At 33.5% G+C, this 21,815-nt stretch overlaps 1 protein-coding gene across 1 annotated transcript in view; it reads right to left on the reverse strand.

The window, feature by feature from the left end:
• The window catches only part of LOC133180387 (uncharacterized), a 39,777-nt gene extending 24,421 nt beyond the window's left edge, over positions 1–15,356 (reverse strand). Inside the window, exons 1-11 of the mRNA XM_061314925.1 lie at positions 15,299–15,356; positions 14,603–14,839; positions 12,181–12,429; positions 11,859–11,999; positions 11,529–11,765; positions 10,018–10,272; positions 9,762–9,899; positions 9,386–9,523; positions 2,006–2,143; positions 1,623–1,760; positions 1,240–1,377 (exon numbers count right to left, since the gene is read on the reverse strand). Of these exons, the coding sequence (XP_061170909.1) occupies positions 1,240–1,377; positions 1,623–1,760; positions 2,006–2,143; positions 9,386–9,523; positions 9,762–9,899; positions 10,018–10,272; positions 11,529–11,765; positions 11,859–11,999; positions 12,181–12,429; positions 14,603–14,839; positions 15,299–15,356 (1,867 nt within the window). The remainder of the gene's footprint in view (positions 1–1,239; positions 1,378–1,622; positions 1,761–2,005; positions 2,144–9,385; positions 9,524–9,761; positions 9,900–10,017; positions 10,273–11,528; positions 11,766–11,858; positions 12,000–12,180; positions 12,430–14,602; positions 14,840–15,298) is intronic.
• Positions 15,357–21,815: the final 6,459 nt, after the last annotated feature.

The following is a 21,815-nucleotide window of genomic DNA, read 5'->3' on the forward strand; positions in this document are numbered from 1 at the left end:
ACATGAGATGCCATTCACTGGTAAAACAATATTTAAAAAAAACAATATCGGTTCTCATATATGTGATACTCTTAATGAAAAACTGTTTTAATATATACATGTACGAGGGTTGTCCCAGAAACACGCGCACTTTTTAAATATTTCATAAACTACCTGACCAAAATTATTCATTTTTGGCATAATGTTGGGAAATGATGTTTCTGACATTTTGGCTAAATAATATAAATTTCCAATGCAATATGCATTTATAAACAGCATTTAAAGGGTGTTAAATATCGGTAGTCGGCGCACGGCAATTTTTTGACTTTCAAAAATAGCATTGACAACAATGTTTTCTTTATTACCAGGCTATACGGAAAGATAATGTGGCAAAAATTATATCCATAGAAACTTTATGATCTAGAGTACTCATGTGTAAAAAAAAAATTCAATACTCTGACATCATTAATAACAAAAATATGACGTTATATGCAAAAACACTACTAATTAGATATTGCCAAAAACGGCGACGTCGAGCGATAATGCGGCGCACCAAATTATCACTCAGTATTCTGTGGAGCGGGGTTGACTCCAGTTCATACGGAAAAAGAGCTGAGAACGAGGGAACGACACATATACATGTATCGATCACAGGTTTATACAAAGTAAAAGAGGTTCAGAGATGAATGGACTGCTTATCCGATGGAAAAGCGTTTGGTAGACCAACAAAAATAACGACAAACTGAAAAGGCTAGAGCTGGACGTTATACATGGAGACCACCGTTAAGTATTCGAGCAATAAGGTTTACGATCGGGGTCTATTATAAGAATTTATGCCTTGATTTATTCTTAACTGTAGTACGTGGGAAATGCATGGATAACTCGGTAACTAAAAGAAAATAAAATGCAGTATCGAATTAATGTTTTGAATTTTTTAAGTCGCACGATTCCTGAACAAATTCAAAAACTCCACCAGCTATATACGTTTTGACGTCGTCGGTGTTGCGCCGGCAGCTATTTTGATTGATTCGTTTACCAAGGAGAAAAATGTTATTTATATAGATATTTTACTGAAATTTCTGTGAATTATTTTAAAAATACTGATTTTAATGCATGCCAATTTTTAACTTTATAACATTAGTGAAACAAAAAATATTGAAAATGTTCGCTTTTTTCTGAGACAACCCTCGTACTTATTAGGTGAATGAAAATTACATTTTTTTACTTAAACTCTTTCAAACGAAAATCACAATATCTTACCTTTGATACACAGTGATCCTTCGTATCCAGAAGAACATCCCTTTAAACAGGAACCGTCGACGGGGTTACAGTATGTACCATTAATGCAATGGCCGCAATTACGACCACATTTATCTCCGTACATTCCGATGTGACATTCTAAGAAAAATAAGAAAAATGTCAAACGGTAAATTTTCATGGTTTTACTCGTCGCACAAATTAAGAAATGATATTTCTATTTTATTAAACCCGGCCATCTACCATAAAAAAAAGTAAATTAAAGTTTTTTTTTCCTCTGTAATAACAATTCATAACATTATTAAGCATGTTGTGGTTACTTGTACATTATGAATTACAACAATGATAATTTATTTCTATTGATATAAAAAAGCAAAATTTCATACCATTTATACAGATTAAACCCATATATCCAGCATCACACCCTCCTAAGCATGTACCATTAATGTGGTGACACTGTGTATCATTACGACAGTTTCCACAGTCTTGGCTACAGTTCACACCATACTTTCCACCATCACATTCTTTTAGAAAACATCCAAAGATATATTCATTTAGGACTCATTGACCCCTTTCTTTTGACAAATACCTATCAAAAACACTCTTATACCCTTAAGTCTCCTTCAGTATATAAATGTATTTACGGGAGCAATTAAAATTATCAACCTTTTAACCAAATTTGACATTGAATACGTAAAACTCATAAATGAATAAAATACTATACACCTATTATAACTTCTTTTCAAAATTAGAATTATCAATCTCTTACCGTTAGTACAGGTCAATCCTTTGTATCCAGTTGAACATCCATATAAACAAGTACCGTTTATATGATGACATTGTGTATCATTAAGACAATGACCACAGCTTTGACTGCAGTTAACACCATACATTCCATCGTCACAATCTAAGAAAAAATCAGAAAATACATTTTCAATAACAATGTCATCTCCTACATAGTTTCTCCTATACGCATGAAGGTCTGTAATTCTGTGGGTCTTTGACATTTTAATTTGAAAATATAAATGATATATATATTTTAATGACTTTCTCAAGGATATGTCCATTAATATGGAGGAGTAGTATATTAGTTTAAACGTCAACATCAGTTTAGTAAATTATTTTAATTTTCATTGAAGGATCTTAAAAGACGTTAGTATAACTAATCAGACGATTAAATAGAAAATACCGAATGAGCAAGCTTATCAGGTACATGAAACTCTTCTTTTGTAGACGGATTTTAGCTCACCTCAACGAAGTTGGGGAGCTTATGTAATACCGTCCGCGTCCTAGATTAAAGTTTTGGAGCAGATTTCTTTTTCAAGTACTTTAATCAAAGATGCATGGATAATGCTTCTAGTATGTTTCCTTGTACCAGTCAAGGTTTCAGATGCTACAATTTCAGCTAACGAATATCCAGGTTAATGTTTTGGAGCAGGTTCAAGTTTGAGGAGCAGGTTCAAGTTTGAGGAGCAGGTCTCATTTCAAGGTAAGTATACGCCCTATGTTGGAACGTGCATGGATGATACACCTAAGGATGCACACAACCAGGCTTGTTTCGGATGCTGGATCTGACCTACATTTTCCGGATGAGTGACCAGGTTAAAGTTTTTAGACCAAATCTCATTTCCAAGTAACTATAAGACCTATGTTGACAATGCAAACATGCATGGATAATACATCTAAGGATGCACACTACTGGACTTGCTTCGGATCCTGGATCTGACCTACATTTTCCAGATGAGTGACCAGTTTAAAGTTTTAAGAGCAAATCGCATTTCCAAGAAACTATAAGGCCTATCTGAACCTAACTTGCATGGATGATGCATCAAGGGCTGAACACTTTCAAACTTGCTTCAGATGCTGGATTTTACTTACATTTTCTGGACGAGTGCCTAGCTTTAAGATTTTAGATAAGGCCATTCCCAAGTAACTGCAAGCCATATCAGACCAACATTGCATGAATGTTGCATCTAGGGATGCACACTACTAGATTATTAGTTTAGTGTGGGACTTTGCCTTACTTAACGACAACATTCGTTGAGGTGAGCTCTGTTATCTCTGATTATCTATATTTAACTTAATATTTTGTGGTTCATGTATCTAGCAAGAGGTGTTTTCGCCAGACGACATTTAAAATAAACCTTTTTTTCATTGATCCCAAAGGAAGGTTTAAATATTGCAAATTGAAAATCATCGTAACCTTAAGCTTGGCTATAATCAAAGCGTGTTTCAAAAATTGTTCTCTTTCGTCATGTATGTTTAGTTACAGGCCATATATTATTTTAATGTTTTGTAATAAAAAGAAAGAAATTTGAGATTAACATGAAAGTAAATGTAAAGAATAATAATAGCGATGGGAAAAATAAAGAAATTTGAGCATCACAGAAAGATTACAATTTTTTAATATATGTATCTTAGCAAATAAATATATGTATTATTCAAAACCAAACTAAGTTAAAACATATATCAATCCATGATCAAATTCTCTGTTTGTATCATGTTCTAATTATACTATCTACAAATTAAATTAGGAAGTGAAGACATCTTGCAAGTATACGGAACAAGTCTGAATTATCTGTAGATCAGTGTGTGTTTAAAAGCATTCATCTTGATGAATTCTTCATAATTCATTACATTTTGATAGGGGAATACTGTAATTTATCCATTGCACAAAAGTAATATCTTTGAAAAAAATATTTCATTATGAACAAAATTTATGAATTGCAGCAAAACTCAATTTTTCTTCTTTTAAAAAAATGTTATCAAAAATTTCTCTTATTTATAAGATGGATTTATCGATTGAAGTTTCCTTCCTTGCGTGAATTTTTCACCCATACATGTGTGTTACGTCACTATATACAAGAGAAGGGCTTCAGATTTAGACCTTAAACTGGCAATCAGGGCCATTGAACACGGGTCCTCGGTTTTTAAGATCTCATCCGAAAGGCCCCCGAATTTAACCTCTAACGCCAGGAACTTGGCAAAGGAAAAGTGTTTATTACTTTTGTTTTTTAAATGTCTTTGGTTTGACGCAGCACCGGGAACTAAACTTGAGCCTGGGACCTTTCGGTCACGAAGCCAGGCTGATACTGAGTAAACTACAAAATTTTCTCCAAATTGTTGTTAAAATCAATGTTAACAATTTCACAATCGCTTAGCTATAACTTCTCTCAAATATGAAGTCACGGCCCAATATACGGGCTTCGCGTACTTTTTAATCTCGCATGATTTCTCGCATAAATTAAGGTCACAGTCATCTCATAATAATAATCAACATTATCTAATCAAAATACAACAAAATAACCCTGGAATATATTTGATATCGTATGTAAAGTGTACAAGTCCATTAAAAATATTATCTTAAGTTTTTAAACAATGTTTTAAAGGGGAGTTTATCTATAAATAGTTCGGTGTAACAACTATGTTGATTCTACTATAGGTATTTGAAATTTGAATTAGTCAAGCTTTCTTTAATACTTTTTGGCTGAAATGTATTGAATTAACTATTATAAGTGAATATTTTTTTTACGTACTTTCTTTATTTATCATACTCGTCTTTGTTTTATCGAAATTTAGCCCCGAAATGGAAACAGCTCCGAATGGAAACAATGCCAAAAGGTAAGATAATTAAGTAATGATTTTTTAAAAAAAAATGGCTAATTGTAAGAGATGAAAGGAAAATTCTTTAATATTTACGGTTTGAAACTTTGTAAAATGTGCATTAGGACGGATCTCTGTCTCATTTTTTAAAATGAAAAGCAGTCGAACAGATTAGAAATACTGTATTATCATCTTGCACTGTAGATTAAAGTGAATGTACAGAGAATAAATGTTACAGGTACTAAGTCTAGGAAATTAAGGGAAAAAGTCACCCATAGCCAAAAAAGTCTATAGTAGAGTCAAGAGTATAGTACACGGTTGCAATGGACAAGAAACAAGAAAAAAATATTTCTGAATAATGTTTTAAATTAGTAAAAAAGAAATAAAATAAGATTTTAAAAAATCACTTTTAAATTACATTTTAATTTACATTATGACCTCTGGGTCGAGGCCTCTGCTGGTGGACTGTTAGTCCCTGGGGGTCTCTACAGCCCAGTAGCTAAGTACTTCGTACTAGCTTGAAAATACGGATATATACTTAATTGCTGTGGTAAAATTTAGAAATTTATTTCAAAATTAAGGATTATCTCCCTCATGCGTAGCTCTAACCTTTAGACGTATTTGGCCCCTAGTCTTTGGCACCTTTTTCAGCTCTTCAGAGTCTTTTTTATTTAAATATTTTTGATTTCCAACGTTTCGGCATGAGCATCACTGAGGTGACATAATTTTTCGAAATGCGCATCTGGTGCATCAAAATTGGTACCGTATATGATTTACTTTTTTAAATGTATTTAATTGTCTCCTTAAACAATATCACGTTGTAACAACGTGACTTTAATTTGTGCGAAAAAACCTTGCGAGTTTAAAATGTGTACTACGTCACCAAAAACTGGCATGGGGAAAATAAAAGAAAATGTGATAACCAAAACGTATCAGTGTTTGTCTTTGTAAATTGATTTTTTTTTCACCTGTGAGACAGGATTTTTAAACTCGTAAAAATAATAGAAAATCATGTCCCTCTTGCGAAGAAAATTATATATCCAACTACAAAACATTGAATATTGTCTATTTATTTCCTAACAATTTAAATAAAATGTCCCTTACGATTGATAAGTACAAATTAATTGCATTAGGCTACATTTTCAAATCTTTCTATTTTCTCTTCTTAATAATATTCGAGACAAATGCTTACTATGTAAACATAATAATCCTTTGTATCCTGTCGAACACCCGTCTAGACATGTACCCTTGATGTGGTGACACTGTGCATCATGAAGACAATGACCACAGTCTTCACTACAGTTGAAACCATACATTCCGCCGTCACATTCTTTAAAAATAATTTTTGATTCGTCATAGTGTAAAGTGATTATTATACCTATATCAAACTAAATTAAAGTATTACATATTATCCAACATTGAATAAATCTAAATCTTAGTTCTTCAATTGTAAGTAAGGCTTTTTTGGTATTCTATTCTGTTTGATTACAGAGCCATTGCAAGTCGAATCTGAACCTGTTATGTTTAATTGAACATGGATTTAAAAATTAAATCCAGATTTTTGAGAGGATGAAGACTACATGCATGACCAACTGGTCTTTTGTGACCAAATGTCTTACAGTTAAAAGACCTTAATTTCAGAAGGAAACGGAAGTAAATGATTAATTCTATCCAGTCTCTTACAAATATTAACATCGTGTTTGCAGGTATATAACGTCAATGACAAAACAGTAAGATAGATATAATTTTAGCTGTGTGCTCAATAATTTAAGTTCAGATTTGTGACTACATCCCAATCTGCTTCCGGTGAGGTTGTAAACAAACATCGTTTAATTGATATTCCGCAGTTATCGAAGGGGAAGATATGACTTCGAAGTCCTAAGTATTTTTACAACCCACGTGATAAAGTTCAAATTGTTCTTTATTAGTAGTATAGTTTAAACTGTTGCAAATCTTAAAAATAATTTTAAAATCATCATTAGGTATGTTCGATACTGACAGAATTTTTTTTAAAAATGTATAGTAATTGCCTTGTTAAATTCGTTTTCACTTGAAAATAATCCACTATTGCTTATTAGGTATGTTACTGATTTTGTACGTAGAGAAGTAAATCGGGTTGGTCAGTCTCATAGAAGGCTAGTCGGAGATTACTTGTTTCGGTAAACAGACAGTAACAAACCTAATAAACAGTTCATTTTTTTCGAATAACATAGTATACCAAACTAAAACATAAGTCAGGCGTGTAGCGCTCAACGTTTTCAAAAGAAAAGGACGAAGCAGCCACAAAAAAAGACTACAAGCAGAAAAAACATATAATGTATCTAGCTTTTCTGTACTTGCAGAAGAAATGAAGGTTTCTTACCATTGGTACAACGCAATCCTTTGTATCCAATTGAACATCCTTGTAAACAAGTACCGTTAATATGGTGACACTGAGTACCATTAAGGCAATTTCCACAGTTTTGACTGCAGTTAATACCAAACATACCACCCTCACATTCTTAGAGAAAAATCAGTGCATTATCAGAAATCATGCAAGTACCGTTGATATCAATGATGTGGTGACATTGTGTATCATATACTTAGTATAGCGGTTTCAACAGCATTGAACTTTGTGTCACTCTCAACTGACATAGTCTTATAAAAAAAAACATATATATATACATATTTTATGCAACTTCATGTACTTCAGAATATATATTAATGCTTGCGAAGTTTGTCTTTAAATATCGAATTAGAGTAGTTAACTGTACTCATTTATCTTTTTAAAAATATAAGATGACGATTACATTTCATTTTTCATTTGCATGGGGACATGTTACACTTGATAATGTATTGCAGTTGGCGTCCTTACCACTGGCACACATCGACCCCTTATATCCAGGAGAACACCCTTCGAAACATATACCGTTTATGTGATGACATTTTGACCCATCACGGCAGTGTCCACAGGTCTGGTTGCATTGCAAGCCGTAACTTCCACCGTCACATTCTTAATTTAAAAAAAGTACTTGGTTATTTTTCAAGACATATCCTACATAATTCGTATTTCTTAGCGCTTCTTTGCTTTATTTGGCTTGCTCACTATGAAATTCAAATACTATAAAATCACATACTTTCGAGGTTTGAGGAAAACACATTGGTTCATGGGAATTTAATTTCGTGGTCGAATAAGAGCAGCGTTGTTACACATTCAAAATTTTAAAATTCGTGGGGAGCATGAATTCGTGAGTTTCTTCATACCGCAAGGCAGCAAAAATTAATCCCCACGAAAATTAGTGACTTCACAGTATACAAAATCACAGATACCATAATCACATAATATGTGACTGTACTCGTACAATTTACCCAAGTGAAAGTTGTGATCTACTTAGGAAAGTTACATAAGCATAAAATAACTTTTTTAAACATTGCTTTGCTTTTAATGCTTCATATACTTGCTACAATCAAACTTCACTTTCAAAAACCTTGACATTGGATACTATACAAAGAAATTTGACATATTCCTAATATTTTATGAACTTGACTTTTGAATCAGCAATCCACGTATCCAATTCTTTGTTTGTAGCAAGTGTTCTCAATATTAACAATTCTTACCTTTATCAGAAAGAGGCCCCTAGTATCCGACAGGACATCCTGGTAGACAGGAGCCGGTGATGGGATGACACTGTGTATTACCAAGACAATGACCACATGTCTTAGTGCAGGCTGATCCCTACATACTACTATTGCATTCTTTAAAAACATTACATACCAGGTATATAATATTACCTTCAATACATAGAGATCCTTCGTATCCCGCAGAACATCCTCCTAGACATGTACCGGTAATGTGATGACACTGTGTATTACCAAGACAGTGACCACAAATCGTACTGCAAGAGGATCCATACAAACCATCGTCACATTCTTAAAAATAATTTTGATAATTCTGAGATAATCCGAAGTCCTTCCTGCACATTATTTGTAAATGAGATAATACTTATACATGAACATTTTTAATGATATAACGCAAGAAAAAGAATACTCACCTTAAATTCTTAGACACATATAACAACAACTTCATTTTACGATCGTTTTCGATGGAAAACTTTTTTTTTGTAAGGTTGGGTTGAATTGTGGCTAAGTGAAGACAATGAAAATCACTAACCATGATTACAGAGGGGTCTTTTATAACCAGGGGAACACCCATTTAAACATGAACCGTTTACATGATGACATTGTGATCCCTCGGAACAGTGTCCACAGGTTTTATTACACATCAATCCATATTTGCCACCGTCACATTCTATTAAAAGATATCTTCTTTTCAAGTATTCTTAATGCAAGGAACTCTGTTTTCATTTCTCTTTCTAGTTTCGTGCTTTTATGTTATATAAAGATTCATTAAAAATGAAAAAATAAAAAAATTCATAATATCAATAATATGCTTACCATTTTTTTTTTTGCCTTTAAATGGATTATAATTTATACCTTTATACAAATCATTCTAGAAAAAAAGCGAGTTTTTAAAGAGCTTTTTACATAGATGATGTACTGCTTATACTTTTGTTACAGAGATATCCAGTGTATCCTGCAGAGCATCCTCTTGAACAAAAACCGTTGATGTGATGACACTGTGTGTTATGGAGACAATGGCCACAAGTCCTACTGCAAGAGGATCCGTACATACCATCGTCACATTCTTTAAAATAATTTTGATAAACTTCTTTGTCCATAACGTTTTTATGAACTGTCATTGGCTTTTGTATCGATGATATTCTATGGTGTAAATTTCACTACTGGTACATAACATAATTAATACGATTAGCACAAAATCAGTCTCCTTTTCCTTGTGATGTACAAAAATTATAAATACGCATATGCATCTCTTTCTGCGAAAAACGTTCTATGTATTACTTACACATCTACCCAATTCTTACCCTGACTACAGTGAGGTCCCTTATATCCAGGTGTACATTCGAGACAGTTTCCTGTAGACATATTACATCTCTGATCAAGACAGATATTTGGACATAATTTGTCACAATATTTTCCGTAGTATGTGGAATTGGGGCATCCTGTTTAAGTACCAAAATTCATTTAATAGTTTCGATTGATAAGACAGGGAATTTTTCAAAATTGAGAAGATAAAAGTTTTGTTCAGTTCATACAGAAAAAAAAAGTTTTCAAACTCACCATAAACTTCCAACTCACACAATTCATTGTATGCGTATTGAGAGTAGTAACTAGGATACATCACATCCGGATTCCCACGCTCGTTGTAGTATATTACGTACCGTCCATCATATGGACAACTTATTGTCTGGTCCTCTGATGGTGTACCGGTCACTTTCTGAATTGCGTGAAAACACAGACTACCGTTGTCTTTTGATGTATCATTGGAAACATAAAGAAAAAATCCCGCGAATCGGTTGTAGTATGCACCAGGACCTAAAAAAGTACAAATGTTCTTCATCAATATTGTATGAACACATGTGATTTTGTCATATTTCAGAAAATTTTGTGACTGCATGCCTGCTTCCCTGTATGAATGTTTAAATTATATCAGATATTGGCTATCAAAATTTTATTTTTACCCTTAATGATTATTATTCTTTTACTGAAAACTTTACAATATTTAAATATACTTTGTACAAAAGAAATGAAGAGGCAAATTGTCAAAAACAAGAAAAAATGGTCGATATTTAAACCTCCCTTGCCACTAAACTCCACGCTCTGAATGCTCAAATGGGCAGTTGCACTGATTAAAAAATATTTTTTTATTCAAATATTCTAATGCATCTACATGTAATGTGAAATATTTTTGTAAAGAATAATGCAGTTATATCAATTAACTATGAGTCATATCTTAGACGCTGTCAGTGTGAAAGACCTCTCATTCACGATAATCTTAAAAACATTACTAGGAAGTTGTGTTGTTTGCCATATTTTACTTTTTCAGTCGCCTGCGTGGCGCAGTCGTTAGAGAATTTCCTCTACAGACGAAGAGTAAGGAGTTGAATCTTAAGTCGCGAGTTCGAATCCCAATGCCAGACGCGGAGTCCTGTCCTTCAGATGAGACCTTATAAACCGAAGTCCCGTGTCGCAGAAGGTGCTGGCACGAAAAAGATCCATACTGCTCAAAGTCTACAATTGCCGAGTGCAGGTGGTGGCGTCTCAATATGAGTGAAAATTCTCAAAGGAACGTTAAACAAACATACAAAACAATTTTTTTCTATAATTAATAACCTCTTCAACCCAAGCGATCGCAACTATGTCGCTCCTTGATGACGGAAACGTTTAGCACTTCTCTTGCTTATAAGTTCCATAGATACTGATTGATTTTGTCAAGCAAGCTTTTTGAAAAGCTATTACTTGTCATTAAAAATTAACTTGATCCGAAGAGCCGCATCACATCTCGTTGTCAAGCGCCGATCATCAGATCAAACTCGACGCTTCGCGTCTCGTTGGATCTGATGATGCGCCCTGTCAACTCGAAAAGATACGACTCTTCGGATCAAGTTACTGTTATATTATTACTATTTATACTTAGTGAAAAAGTTTTTTAAATGCTGACGTTGTCCAAGAGACCTTAGAGGATAGTGTTTCATTTGGCGAACTGTGGGCAAAAATCTACTTTAGGCTAAAAAATCACATACTCACTTTCTACATTTAAACATACCTTACCGAGGTTTAAAACTGCTTACTTGCAACATTATCGGTCCTATAGTAGATGTTGATATAACTTATGCTGACCACTCTCTGTAGATCCACCCACCACATAGCTGTCTGTTCTTTATCTGCCGAAATGGTACACTGATTTCCTCCTGCTGAGCGGTCAGAATATTTTCCGTCCACTGCCTTTGCTGCTCCCCAGTCTACATCTTTACCAGAATCAGGCCAATTATGCTGCTGCCAGGCAGGTCTACGTAAGGCTAAGTTTACTTGCCAAAAAAAATTCATACAGATTTAAATGTCTATGTGGAGTGCAGTAAAGTATAAGGAAGACATTTAAAACAGGGAGAAAAATAACTTACAATAACTACACTGGGGGCCGTGGTAGTTATGAACACAGCCATTTACACAGTTTCCAGTAAATATGTGACACTGCTGTCTCTCACAATTCTTTGGACATGATTGGTTACAAAATGTTCCAAAGTATCCATCTGCACAGCAGCCTATTATAACGAATAAAATGATTCAAGGTCCATTATGTGTATCAAAGTTATAATTTAAACATCCTTCAATACATTTCTGTACCATGCAGAGTTTATGGAATTCTCATATATTCACTTAAAGAGAATTACAATTGACATCACTCTGTGTGTCAGATGTATGTTGTTATCTGGTGGACCTTACCATACACTTCTAATTCACAAAGTTCATTGTATGCATCTAGAGAGTAGTAACTAGGATATGTCACATTCGGTCTTCTTCGCTCATTGTAATATATGACGTAACGTCCATACATGGAGCAGTTTATAGTTTGGTCTTCTGTTGGTGTACCACTGACATTTTGTAATTTATGGAAACAAAGCTTTCCGTGTTCTCTAGAAGTACTGTTTGAAACGTAGAGGAAAAACCCAGCAAATCGTTTAATAAACGAACCTGAAATTGGAAAGGGTAACAAACTCAAAATTAGAAATTCTAAATATAAAAGGAAATAATAATCTTACAGAATAGATAAAATAAATATCGCAAACAACATATACATGTACATATTAGTATAAATGGTGTCTGACAGAGTATATTTAATGTCTTAATCTACTGATCTTTGATTCGCACTCAAATGATAAACTGTGCGGAGGGTAATCTGTAATTAATTACAAATGTACATAACAATAAATACATGTTCATTGAAAGCATTCCTTTTTTTAAATCCCCATTGCAATTCAATGTATATTGAATTAATAACTAAAAATTATATTTATTATAAGTCTTTAACCCTAGTCCTTACCAGTGTATGGAGACTTCACTATGTCAATGAAAATTGAAATATGAAAAATGAAAATGGGACGTAAAACACTATGCAATCCATTAATCTTTTTTTCGGAAATTGATATAATATTTAACATTAAGGGTCAGAAATCATCTTAAACAATCCCTATCTTTATTCCATAAAAGTTCCATTGTTTTTAGCTCACCTGAGCTGAAAGCTTAAGTGAGCTTTTCTGATCACCTATTGCCGTCGTCCGTCCGTCTGTCTGTCTGTCCATCCGTTTGTAAACTTTTCACTTTTTTTTAACTTCTTCTCAAGAACCACTGGGCCAATTTTAACCAAACTTGGTACAAGGCATTCTTGGGTGATGATGAGTTTAAATTGTTAAAAGGGCCAAGTTCCCTTACAAGGGGAGATAATCAAGAAAAGACAAAAAAATGTCGGGGTCATTAAAAAATCTTCTCCTCAAGAATCACTGGGCCAGAAAAGCTGAAACTTATGTGCAAGCATCCTGGGGAAGTGTAGATTCTAAATTGTTTAAATTATGACCCCGAGGGTAGGGTGGGGCCACAATAAGGAATCCAATTTTTACATTGAAATATTTTGGAAAAAATCTTTAGAAATCTTCTCCTCAATAATCACTGGGTCAGAAAAGCTGAAATTTATGTGGAAGCATCCTGGGGTAGTGTAGTCTTTTAAAATTGCTCTATCATGTTCCCCGGGAGTAGGACGGGGCCAAAATAGGGAATCCAATTTTACATTGAAATACATAGAAAAAATCTTTAAAAATCTTCTTCGCAAGAACCACTGGGCTAGAAAAGCTAAAACTTATTTTGGAGCATCCTGGGGTGGTGTAGATTCTAATTTGTTCAAATCATGACCACCGGGGGTAGACTTGGGCCACAATTGGTATTACAAGGGGGGAAATTTGGTGATGAATAGCACAGTCAAAGTTACTCAGGTGAGCGTTGTGGTCCATGAGCCTCTTGTTTATTCTTGTTTTTATTAATGATCAGGAGAAAAAGGTAGGTGAAATTAAAGTTTATCTTATTCAAATGTTAACATACGAGTGTTGTCCCAAAACGTCGTAGACAGGGAAACAATTTAGTTTTTCTTTGCTAATTTATATTTCTTTTCTTTTCATACTTAAAAGCAACATTTTCTGTTCATGAATTTCAAGTTTCATGATAATGAAAAAAATTAATAAGATTGAATGAATGAATTTTGTTTAACGTCCCATTCGAGAATTTTTCACTCGTATAGAGACGTCACCATATATACCGGTGAAGGGCTTCAAATTTTGACCTTAACTCGGTACTCAGGGCCATTGACCAGTGAGGGATCTTTATCGTGCCAACGCCTGCCGTGACACGGGGCCTCGGTTTTTAAGGTTTCATCCGAAGGACCCGCAACTTTCACTTCAAAGTACCGAGCGCATAGCGAAGGAACAGTAGCTACCCATTTTTTTTATCGACTTAGGTCTACCGACTGAGCTACCGAGAACGGTAGGAGCAAAGAAGAAGATTTTTAAAGACTGCATTAATTTTGGTGGTTTTAGCCCCACGCCTCAGGCCCCAGGGGGCAGGGGCCAGGAAGTTCACAATTCAATTTTTGTTCCCCTTCACTCATAGATGCTATATGCCAAAATTGGTTGAAATTGGTTCAGTAGTTTCAGAGAAGAAGCAGAAAATGTTCAAATGTTAACGGATGACGCACGTCGCACCGCATGACGACGGACGAAAACAGATAGTAATAGGTCACCTGAGTGACTCAGGTGATCTAATACATGTAGTATGCATGCGCATATTTATTAGTCGCCCTTTTTATATCCTGAGCATTTACACGCACCAGGATTATTATCTGTTCTGTAATAGATTTTGATATAAGAGATGTTGACTACACTCCCTAGATCCACTCCCCACTCTGCTGTTCTTTGTCCACCTGCTGATATTGTACACTGGTTCCCTGGTGCTGAGCGGTCAGAATATAGACCATCTACCGCCTTGTCTGCTCCCCATTCTGTTTCCTTATCGGGCCAGGCATGATACTGCCAGGTATGTTTATTTAAAGCTAAATTTTCTTGAAAAGAAAAGGTAGGATAATTAAAATGTATACCGGTATTTACTTCAGTGGAAATTAACGAATTCTTGATACACTTCACTTCATAGCAATTACAGTATCTTTATCAAAATATGTAGAACTGGAATGTCTAACTTTTACTGAAAAACGATTTCCCTAACTGGCATGTTGCACCAACACTTAATGATCATTAAAAAGGTCTAAATCAAGAGCAATGTTCATTCCTCCATGGCATCTGATCCCACTCCCAATGTTTTCAAAGGTCCGTGTTTTTCAGCTAACACACTGTGCTCTTCATTGGCTCTCAAGCATGATCACGGTTCGTTATTTTCACATTTCAGGTACAAAATATCTTTCCTACGTTTTGGAAGCTAAGGGAGTACCTCTAAAAATGAACATATTAATCACCTCAAATAATTGATGCAAATTATGAATGAGTTGTAATGATTATTTTCTTACCAATGGCAAAAGTGTATGCCGCAGATGAAAAGAACAGGATAATTCTGAGAATCTTCATGTAATTTTCAGTCTTTTAAATCTCACCCAATGCCTGCAATATGGAAACATATATTTGTATATATAAATAATTGTTAATATAACATTCTTTGATATGTTTTGGACAATACGTAGTAGAAATAGTACGTTAGATTCTAGTTTAAGAGTGTTTAAAGCAATATGAGCTGCATTTTTGAGAATTTTGTTTTGCTGTTAAAATGTTCTGTTATGATAAATCTTTATGTAGCTTAAACCTTTATAATCAATTAGGCTAAAATAAAGTATTAAATTGTTTCAGAACAAAGATTTCTGTACAATTGAATGTATAGTATTATTTAAGAAATCAATATTGTACAGGACTACAATAATATAATTTTGCTTCAATCAAAGTTTATCTATAGTTCTTTCATTGCAAAAGAAGTTTATATAAAAAAAATTCTGTCATAGAAATAGTTCATTACAATATCGCAACAAAATTATCCGACATCAAAGTTGTAGCTAAGATTGCCAGCGAATGGTGTTTATATAGAAGCTATCGATGAGACTTAAGTCTTTTGGTTTGTTGATATAAAAGTGGAAGCGAAAAGCTGCACATGAATTTGAATACTTTTTATACATGTTAAACTGTTTTCAATATTTCAAATAGAGCATAAACCCAGATGAAAGAATTCCAAGCATATTTTGAAAGTTTACTTAAGTTTATTTAAACATTTCTTTTGGAGAGAATGGTTGTGTTCGTGCGTGCTAGTTCCTCTGTAAAACACAAAGTCTTTAATTTACTGCACCACGTGGACTCCAAAAATGACTTTCTTCATAGATAAAAAGCATTGTTTCTATTTATATTAAAGTTTAAAATTAAACAAAGAAACTCATCTCTTTTCATTTTCTTATCTTCAATTAAGTAATTTTCATTTTAGTAATATTTTTATATATCGAACCTTTTTTAAAATTTCACAACGATACAGTTTTACGCCTATTCAGAGTCTAAAGGTGCTAGACACCCCCCCCCCCCCCAAAAAAAAAAAAAAACAAAACAAAACAAAACAAAAAACAAGAGGCCCAGGGGCCACATCGCTCACCTGAGCACTCTGGCTAGGAAAAAGCAAAAATCAGTTCAGTCTTGAAAAGTTTAAATATAAAACTGGTTGGGGGGGGGGGGTAATTTGAACTAACTAGAATCTGTACTTCATAGGGATGCTTTTGAATTAATATGGCAAATATTGGTTTTGCTGTTCTTAAGAAGAAATTTTTTATTTATATATCCTTTGTATTTCTTTGTATAACTATGACCCCCTGTTATGGCCCCTCTATTCTCCTGGGGGGTCATGATTTGTACAAATTTGAATCTAAATTACCTGATGATGCTTCCATATAAATATGACCAATTGTGACTTTGCTGTTCTTGAGAAGAAGATTTTTAAAGATTTTTCCGATGTTTTCTTATGTAAAACTTTGATCGCCCATTGTGGCCCCACCCTACCCCCGGGGGTCATGATTTGAACAAACCTGAATCTACATTACCTGAGGATGCTTCCATATAAATATGACCAATCATGGCTTTGCTGTTCTTGAGAAGAAGATTTTTAAAGATTCTTCCTATATATTCCAATGTAAAACTTTGATTGCCCATTGTGGCCCCACCTTATCCCCGAGGGTCATGATTTAAACAATTTTGAATCTATACTACCTGAAGATGCTTCCATATAAGTCTCATATTTTCAAGCACAGATTCAAGATTTTTAAATGATGCAATTAATTATGAATTCATGAAAAATTATCTCCCCTTGGAAGAAGGAGTGACCCTTCATTTCGAGAAACTTGAATTCCCTTTACCCAAGGATACTTTGTGGCAAGTTTGGTTGAAATTGGCCCAGTGGTTCTTGAGAAGAAGATGAAAATATGAAAAGTTTACGACCACGACGACAACGACAGACCACGGACAAATTTCGATCAGAAAAGCTCACTTGAGCCTTCGGCTCAGGTGAGCTAAAAAAGTGATCCAGTGGTTCCTAGGAAAACCAAAAACTTACAAAAAATACTGAGAATTGAAATAACATATTGGATCATATGTATAACGTGCATTTAAAGAAGGCATAATAAAACTTGCAAGTTATTGCTAAAAGAAACTTTAAATTTATTTTAATAAACTTAAAAAAAAATAAAAAGCCTTGCTTTCTATTATAGCCAAGGACGTCAAAAATCAGATAATATGATGGCGAAATAAAGAAAAATGGTATTATAATGTGCAACATTCAAAGATTGTTAAGGTTTATTCAGGTAATTTTAAAGTTGTTCCAAATCTGTTATCACAACAATTCTTTATCTAATACTGCCTCAAACTGTGCAAAGCTTTTTAAAAGTAGAATAAACCATATTACATATCATACCATCATTTTACCTTGCAGCCGAAGAGCACTATGTACATGTATATATAGTCTGTATGTCCTGAAAATTTATATTCTTAATCTTCTAGTAGATATCGTATAATGCTGAATTCCAATCGAATGAAAAAAAAAAAAACATCCCGCATCTTTATTTATAACATGGTTTGTCCCATCAATAGCTTTTCTGCTGTATGGGAAATTTTTGAACACTCCTATCCCGATCCATGTAATGAAAATTACATGTATGTCCTTTTTTGGCTTCTAGGAGATCTTAATACTAGCTTACGTTTTTTTTTTAATTGAGAAAAAGTTATTATATAAAGGTATACATTTAGGGTTTATGTCGTTCATTTTCAAAGTAGGACATCTGCCATATTTCTTCAGGAAAAATGTACAGTGCATAGTTACAAGTAAACATAAATCACTGCTGTGCTAAAACACGAAATGTAATAACAACGCAAAATGTAATAAACTGGGATTATTACATTTTGCGTAGAGATCAACGCAGGATGTAATAACGCAGAATGTAATAACATGACTTTTGGATTATTACATTTTGCCTTATAACATTCTGCGTTGATCTCGACACAAAATGTAATAATGCACTTTTTGGTTGTTACATTTGGCGTTACTTAATTTTTTCGTTAAGGACAACGCAAAATGTAATAAAACAAAGTGTAATAAAACAAAATATAATTATTTTTTTATATTGTGTTCAACGCAAAACATCACAAAATAGAATAAAACATAGCAATTGGGAAACTTGCTTTACTAAATAGACAGACAGACCTATGATTCTGAGGCAAACGTTATGGCTTTTACGGACATTACTAAATCTAATTGTATATTTTTTCTTACTTTTTTCCTAATAATTTTATTGAATACCTATTAATCATTAATTTAACTTTGATTGACATGTCTATTTATGAATTAGTCTCTATTATATATCCATCACTGACATTCTTAAATACCAAAGACTGACCATGGGTCCATTAAAAGCTCTTGATATGCATGTACGACGTATATGTGTACATTGGTTAGCAAACTATAAGTGTATGTGCATGTGTGTGTCTGGCGAGGAGAAGCGTGAGAGGAGGGGGTTACTTCGTATGTTGATCATTGTATTTGTATGCGCATGTAGAAACGATCCATGTTATTATTGGGAGAGAGAGAAAGATAATTTTATTTTTGCTGGTCTGCAATGCAAGTGATTTGTAAAACATTATGAAATCTTTATTGTCAAGAAACCCCCTTCACGCTATATTTACAACTACCAATAAAAATAAATAGATTTCTTTTATTTTTTTTTCTAAATTTCATGCATGTGCCTATCAAAATGCAAAAGCAAATTGATACACTAATCATCGAAATTACCCCCACCCCACCCACACATACGTGCGCAGGAACGTTTCTAATTTGCAACACCTATGATTTGAATATCAACTGATGTTATATGGCTAATGAAATCAATATATGATGAAATCAGATCTAATGTAAGAATTAGCATATGTATATTTTTCCTTTTGTTTTATTTTCTTTTCGTTTATTTTCTTCATCCACTTCTCAATTGAAAAATATTCTCAACCCGACTGACCAAAAAGTAATAGTACATTTTGCGTAATTGCATTTTGCTTAATATCGACGCAAAATGCAACAACGCAAAATGTAATAATCCAAAAACTGTGTTATTACATTTTGCGTTATTATGTTCCCCAAACGAAGTTTGGGAACATATTGTTTTTACTCTGTTTCTTATTATTAAGTCTTCCGTTCACAACGGAAGACTTATAGTGATTGTATTGTTTCTTTTTATTATTATTATTAAGTCTTCCGTTCACAACGGAAGACTTATAGTGTTTGTATTGTTTCTTTTTATTAAGTCTTCCGTTCACAACGGAAGACTTATAGTGATTGTATTGTTTCTTTTTATTATTATTATTATTATTATTATTCCTCCCAAATTTTGTGAGCTCGATTACTCAGAGATGGTTGGATAGATTTTCACAATTTTTCACATGATAGTAGGCTGATATATGAAGTTTATATAAAATTCCGTTTTTTGAAAAATTCACTTCCGGTCCGAAGTTACGGCCGAATTTCCAATTTTTAAATGGACTTTTGTCCGGAATTTTTCTCGAAAACGGTTTGAGGTAAAGATGTGAAATTTACAGGAGTATTAGATCATGACATTCTCTTTGTTTCGAAGTTGTTTTCGTGTGTTTCCGGTACTTCCTGTCCGAACCGGAAGTGAATATGTGTTTGGTCAATTTTCAACTTTTTTGTTTTTTAATATTTTTTCAAGATATTATTATGTGTAACAGAGGTTATTCTACAAATACTAAATATATAATTTGTTTTAAAATTGGATTGCGCATTTTCTAGATTTTAGGTACCGTCATTTTCCCCATTTACCTAGTGTGTATACAATGGGCAAAGAAAGATAACTCTGACTTGTAAGTGAGAATAGAACTTTCGAGATAAAGGCGGAAATAGTATCTATGACGTCAGAGACATATACACTCTCCATATCAAAAATATTTAGACGTTCCATATGCACTCTTCTAAATGTAAGAGTACGTTGGTTACCGCTTCCAGTGCATGTATAGTTTAAAGTTGCCAATGTAGTGTAAGCCTGTATTGACAGTTTATTGATTTACACATGAATATATCTAAAAAAAATTAATATATATGCTAGGTACCTAATTCAAGTAAATATATTATAAGCACTGAATATACATTTATAGTGATGGACAGGCATGCAATTTTATCTATCTCGTATAGTAAGTTCAGAATACGATAGTTATAAACTTTCTATAATGTAGACGATTTATTATTCTCTATGATTTGAATGCGAAATTATCCCGATTTCCGAGTTTTATTTTTGATATTAAAAAAATATTACATACATTCAAAAAGGAATTGAGCGATAGAAAATTGTAATACAGTACTGTTTTAAAGCCTTTATAAATAAATTGATATCTGCCACTTAAAAGAAAGAAAATCAATCTATAGATTAGATTTGGTTATTACATGTATATTTGATAAAAAGTTAAATTATTTATGACACATGATCTATACTCTATATACCCAAGGAATTATAAAAGATGTGAAAAGACGATTCTTGGATTCTTGTGAAATACTCAAAGAGTTAAAAAAAAATTGTGAAAACGCGATTCTGTGTGAAATAATGGTACGCTATATGTTTCTTTTGAAAAAAAAAACATGATAAAAAAAATTGCACAGGACTCTTGATATGTGGGATAAGTATACCTGAATGAACACAGTTTTATGCAATGATATATAATTATGTACATGCAACTGACGTCCGTACGTTTCCTTATAATTCATAAAACATAAAACTATCTAATTCCTTTGAAGCCTCCTCCCCCCCCCCCCCCCCCCCCGTCTTGATTAATATTTGGAGACGTTCATGCAGCTAGGCATTTGAATTATATATTCGTTTTAGATTTAAATCTGGAACATGTGAATATAATTACCATTTACATGTATACAGAATTTCATATTCTATAATGGTAGATTTGTCATTATGAAATGCTCAATTTACGTCTGAGAGAGAGAAAGAGAGAGAGGGGGGGAGAGAGAGATTCCCTCTTAATCCCGATCCTCCTATCCATTTACATAGACCAAAAATTAGTCCTATATCGGTCACACCCATTCTTTATTAAATGTTTTCTGATTTCATAGTCAGTCATGGTCACATCCTGTATATTTTTCAGCTTAAAAAGTATCACACGAAGTGCACGTGTGTTGACCTGTCAATCAAAATCACTTGACGCTGTATGCAATGCAATTAAGTAGCCTGAGTTTGAAATGATCTTGAAGTACGATCTTTAAGTAAATCTGATGCAACAAACTTGTAAAAAAAATAGAATAAAATAAAAAATAAAATATCTCGATATTATGAACTTCGATTGTGGGACGTGGAGACCGGTCCTTTGGATGAGATCGTATAAATCGAGGTCCCTTGTCGCAGAAGGTGCTGGCATAAAAAAGATTCCCCACTGCTCAATTGCGATAAGTGCCAAAGTATAGGACAAAAATTTACAGTCTCCACCGGCGAGTGGTGGCGTCTCCAT

Source organism: Saccostrea echinata, unplaced genomic scaffold (genome assembly GCF_033153115.1).
Source record: "Saccostrea echinata isolate AGI-Se365-2 ecotype Australia unplaced genomic scaffold, CSIRO_AGI_Sech_v1 ptg000006l, whole genome shotgun sequence".
NCBI lineage: Eukaryota > Metazoa > Mollusca > Bivalvia > Ostreida > Ostreidae > Saccostrea > Saccostrea echinata.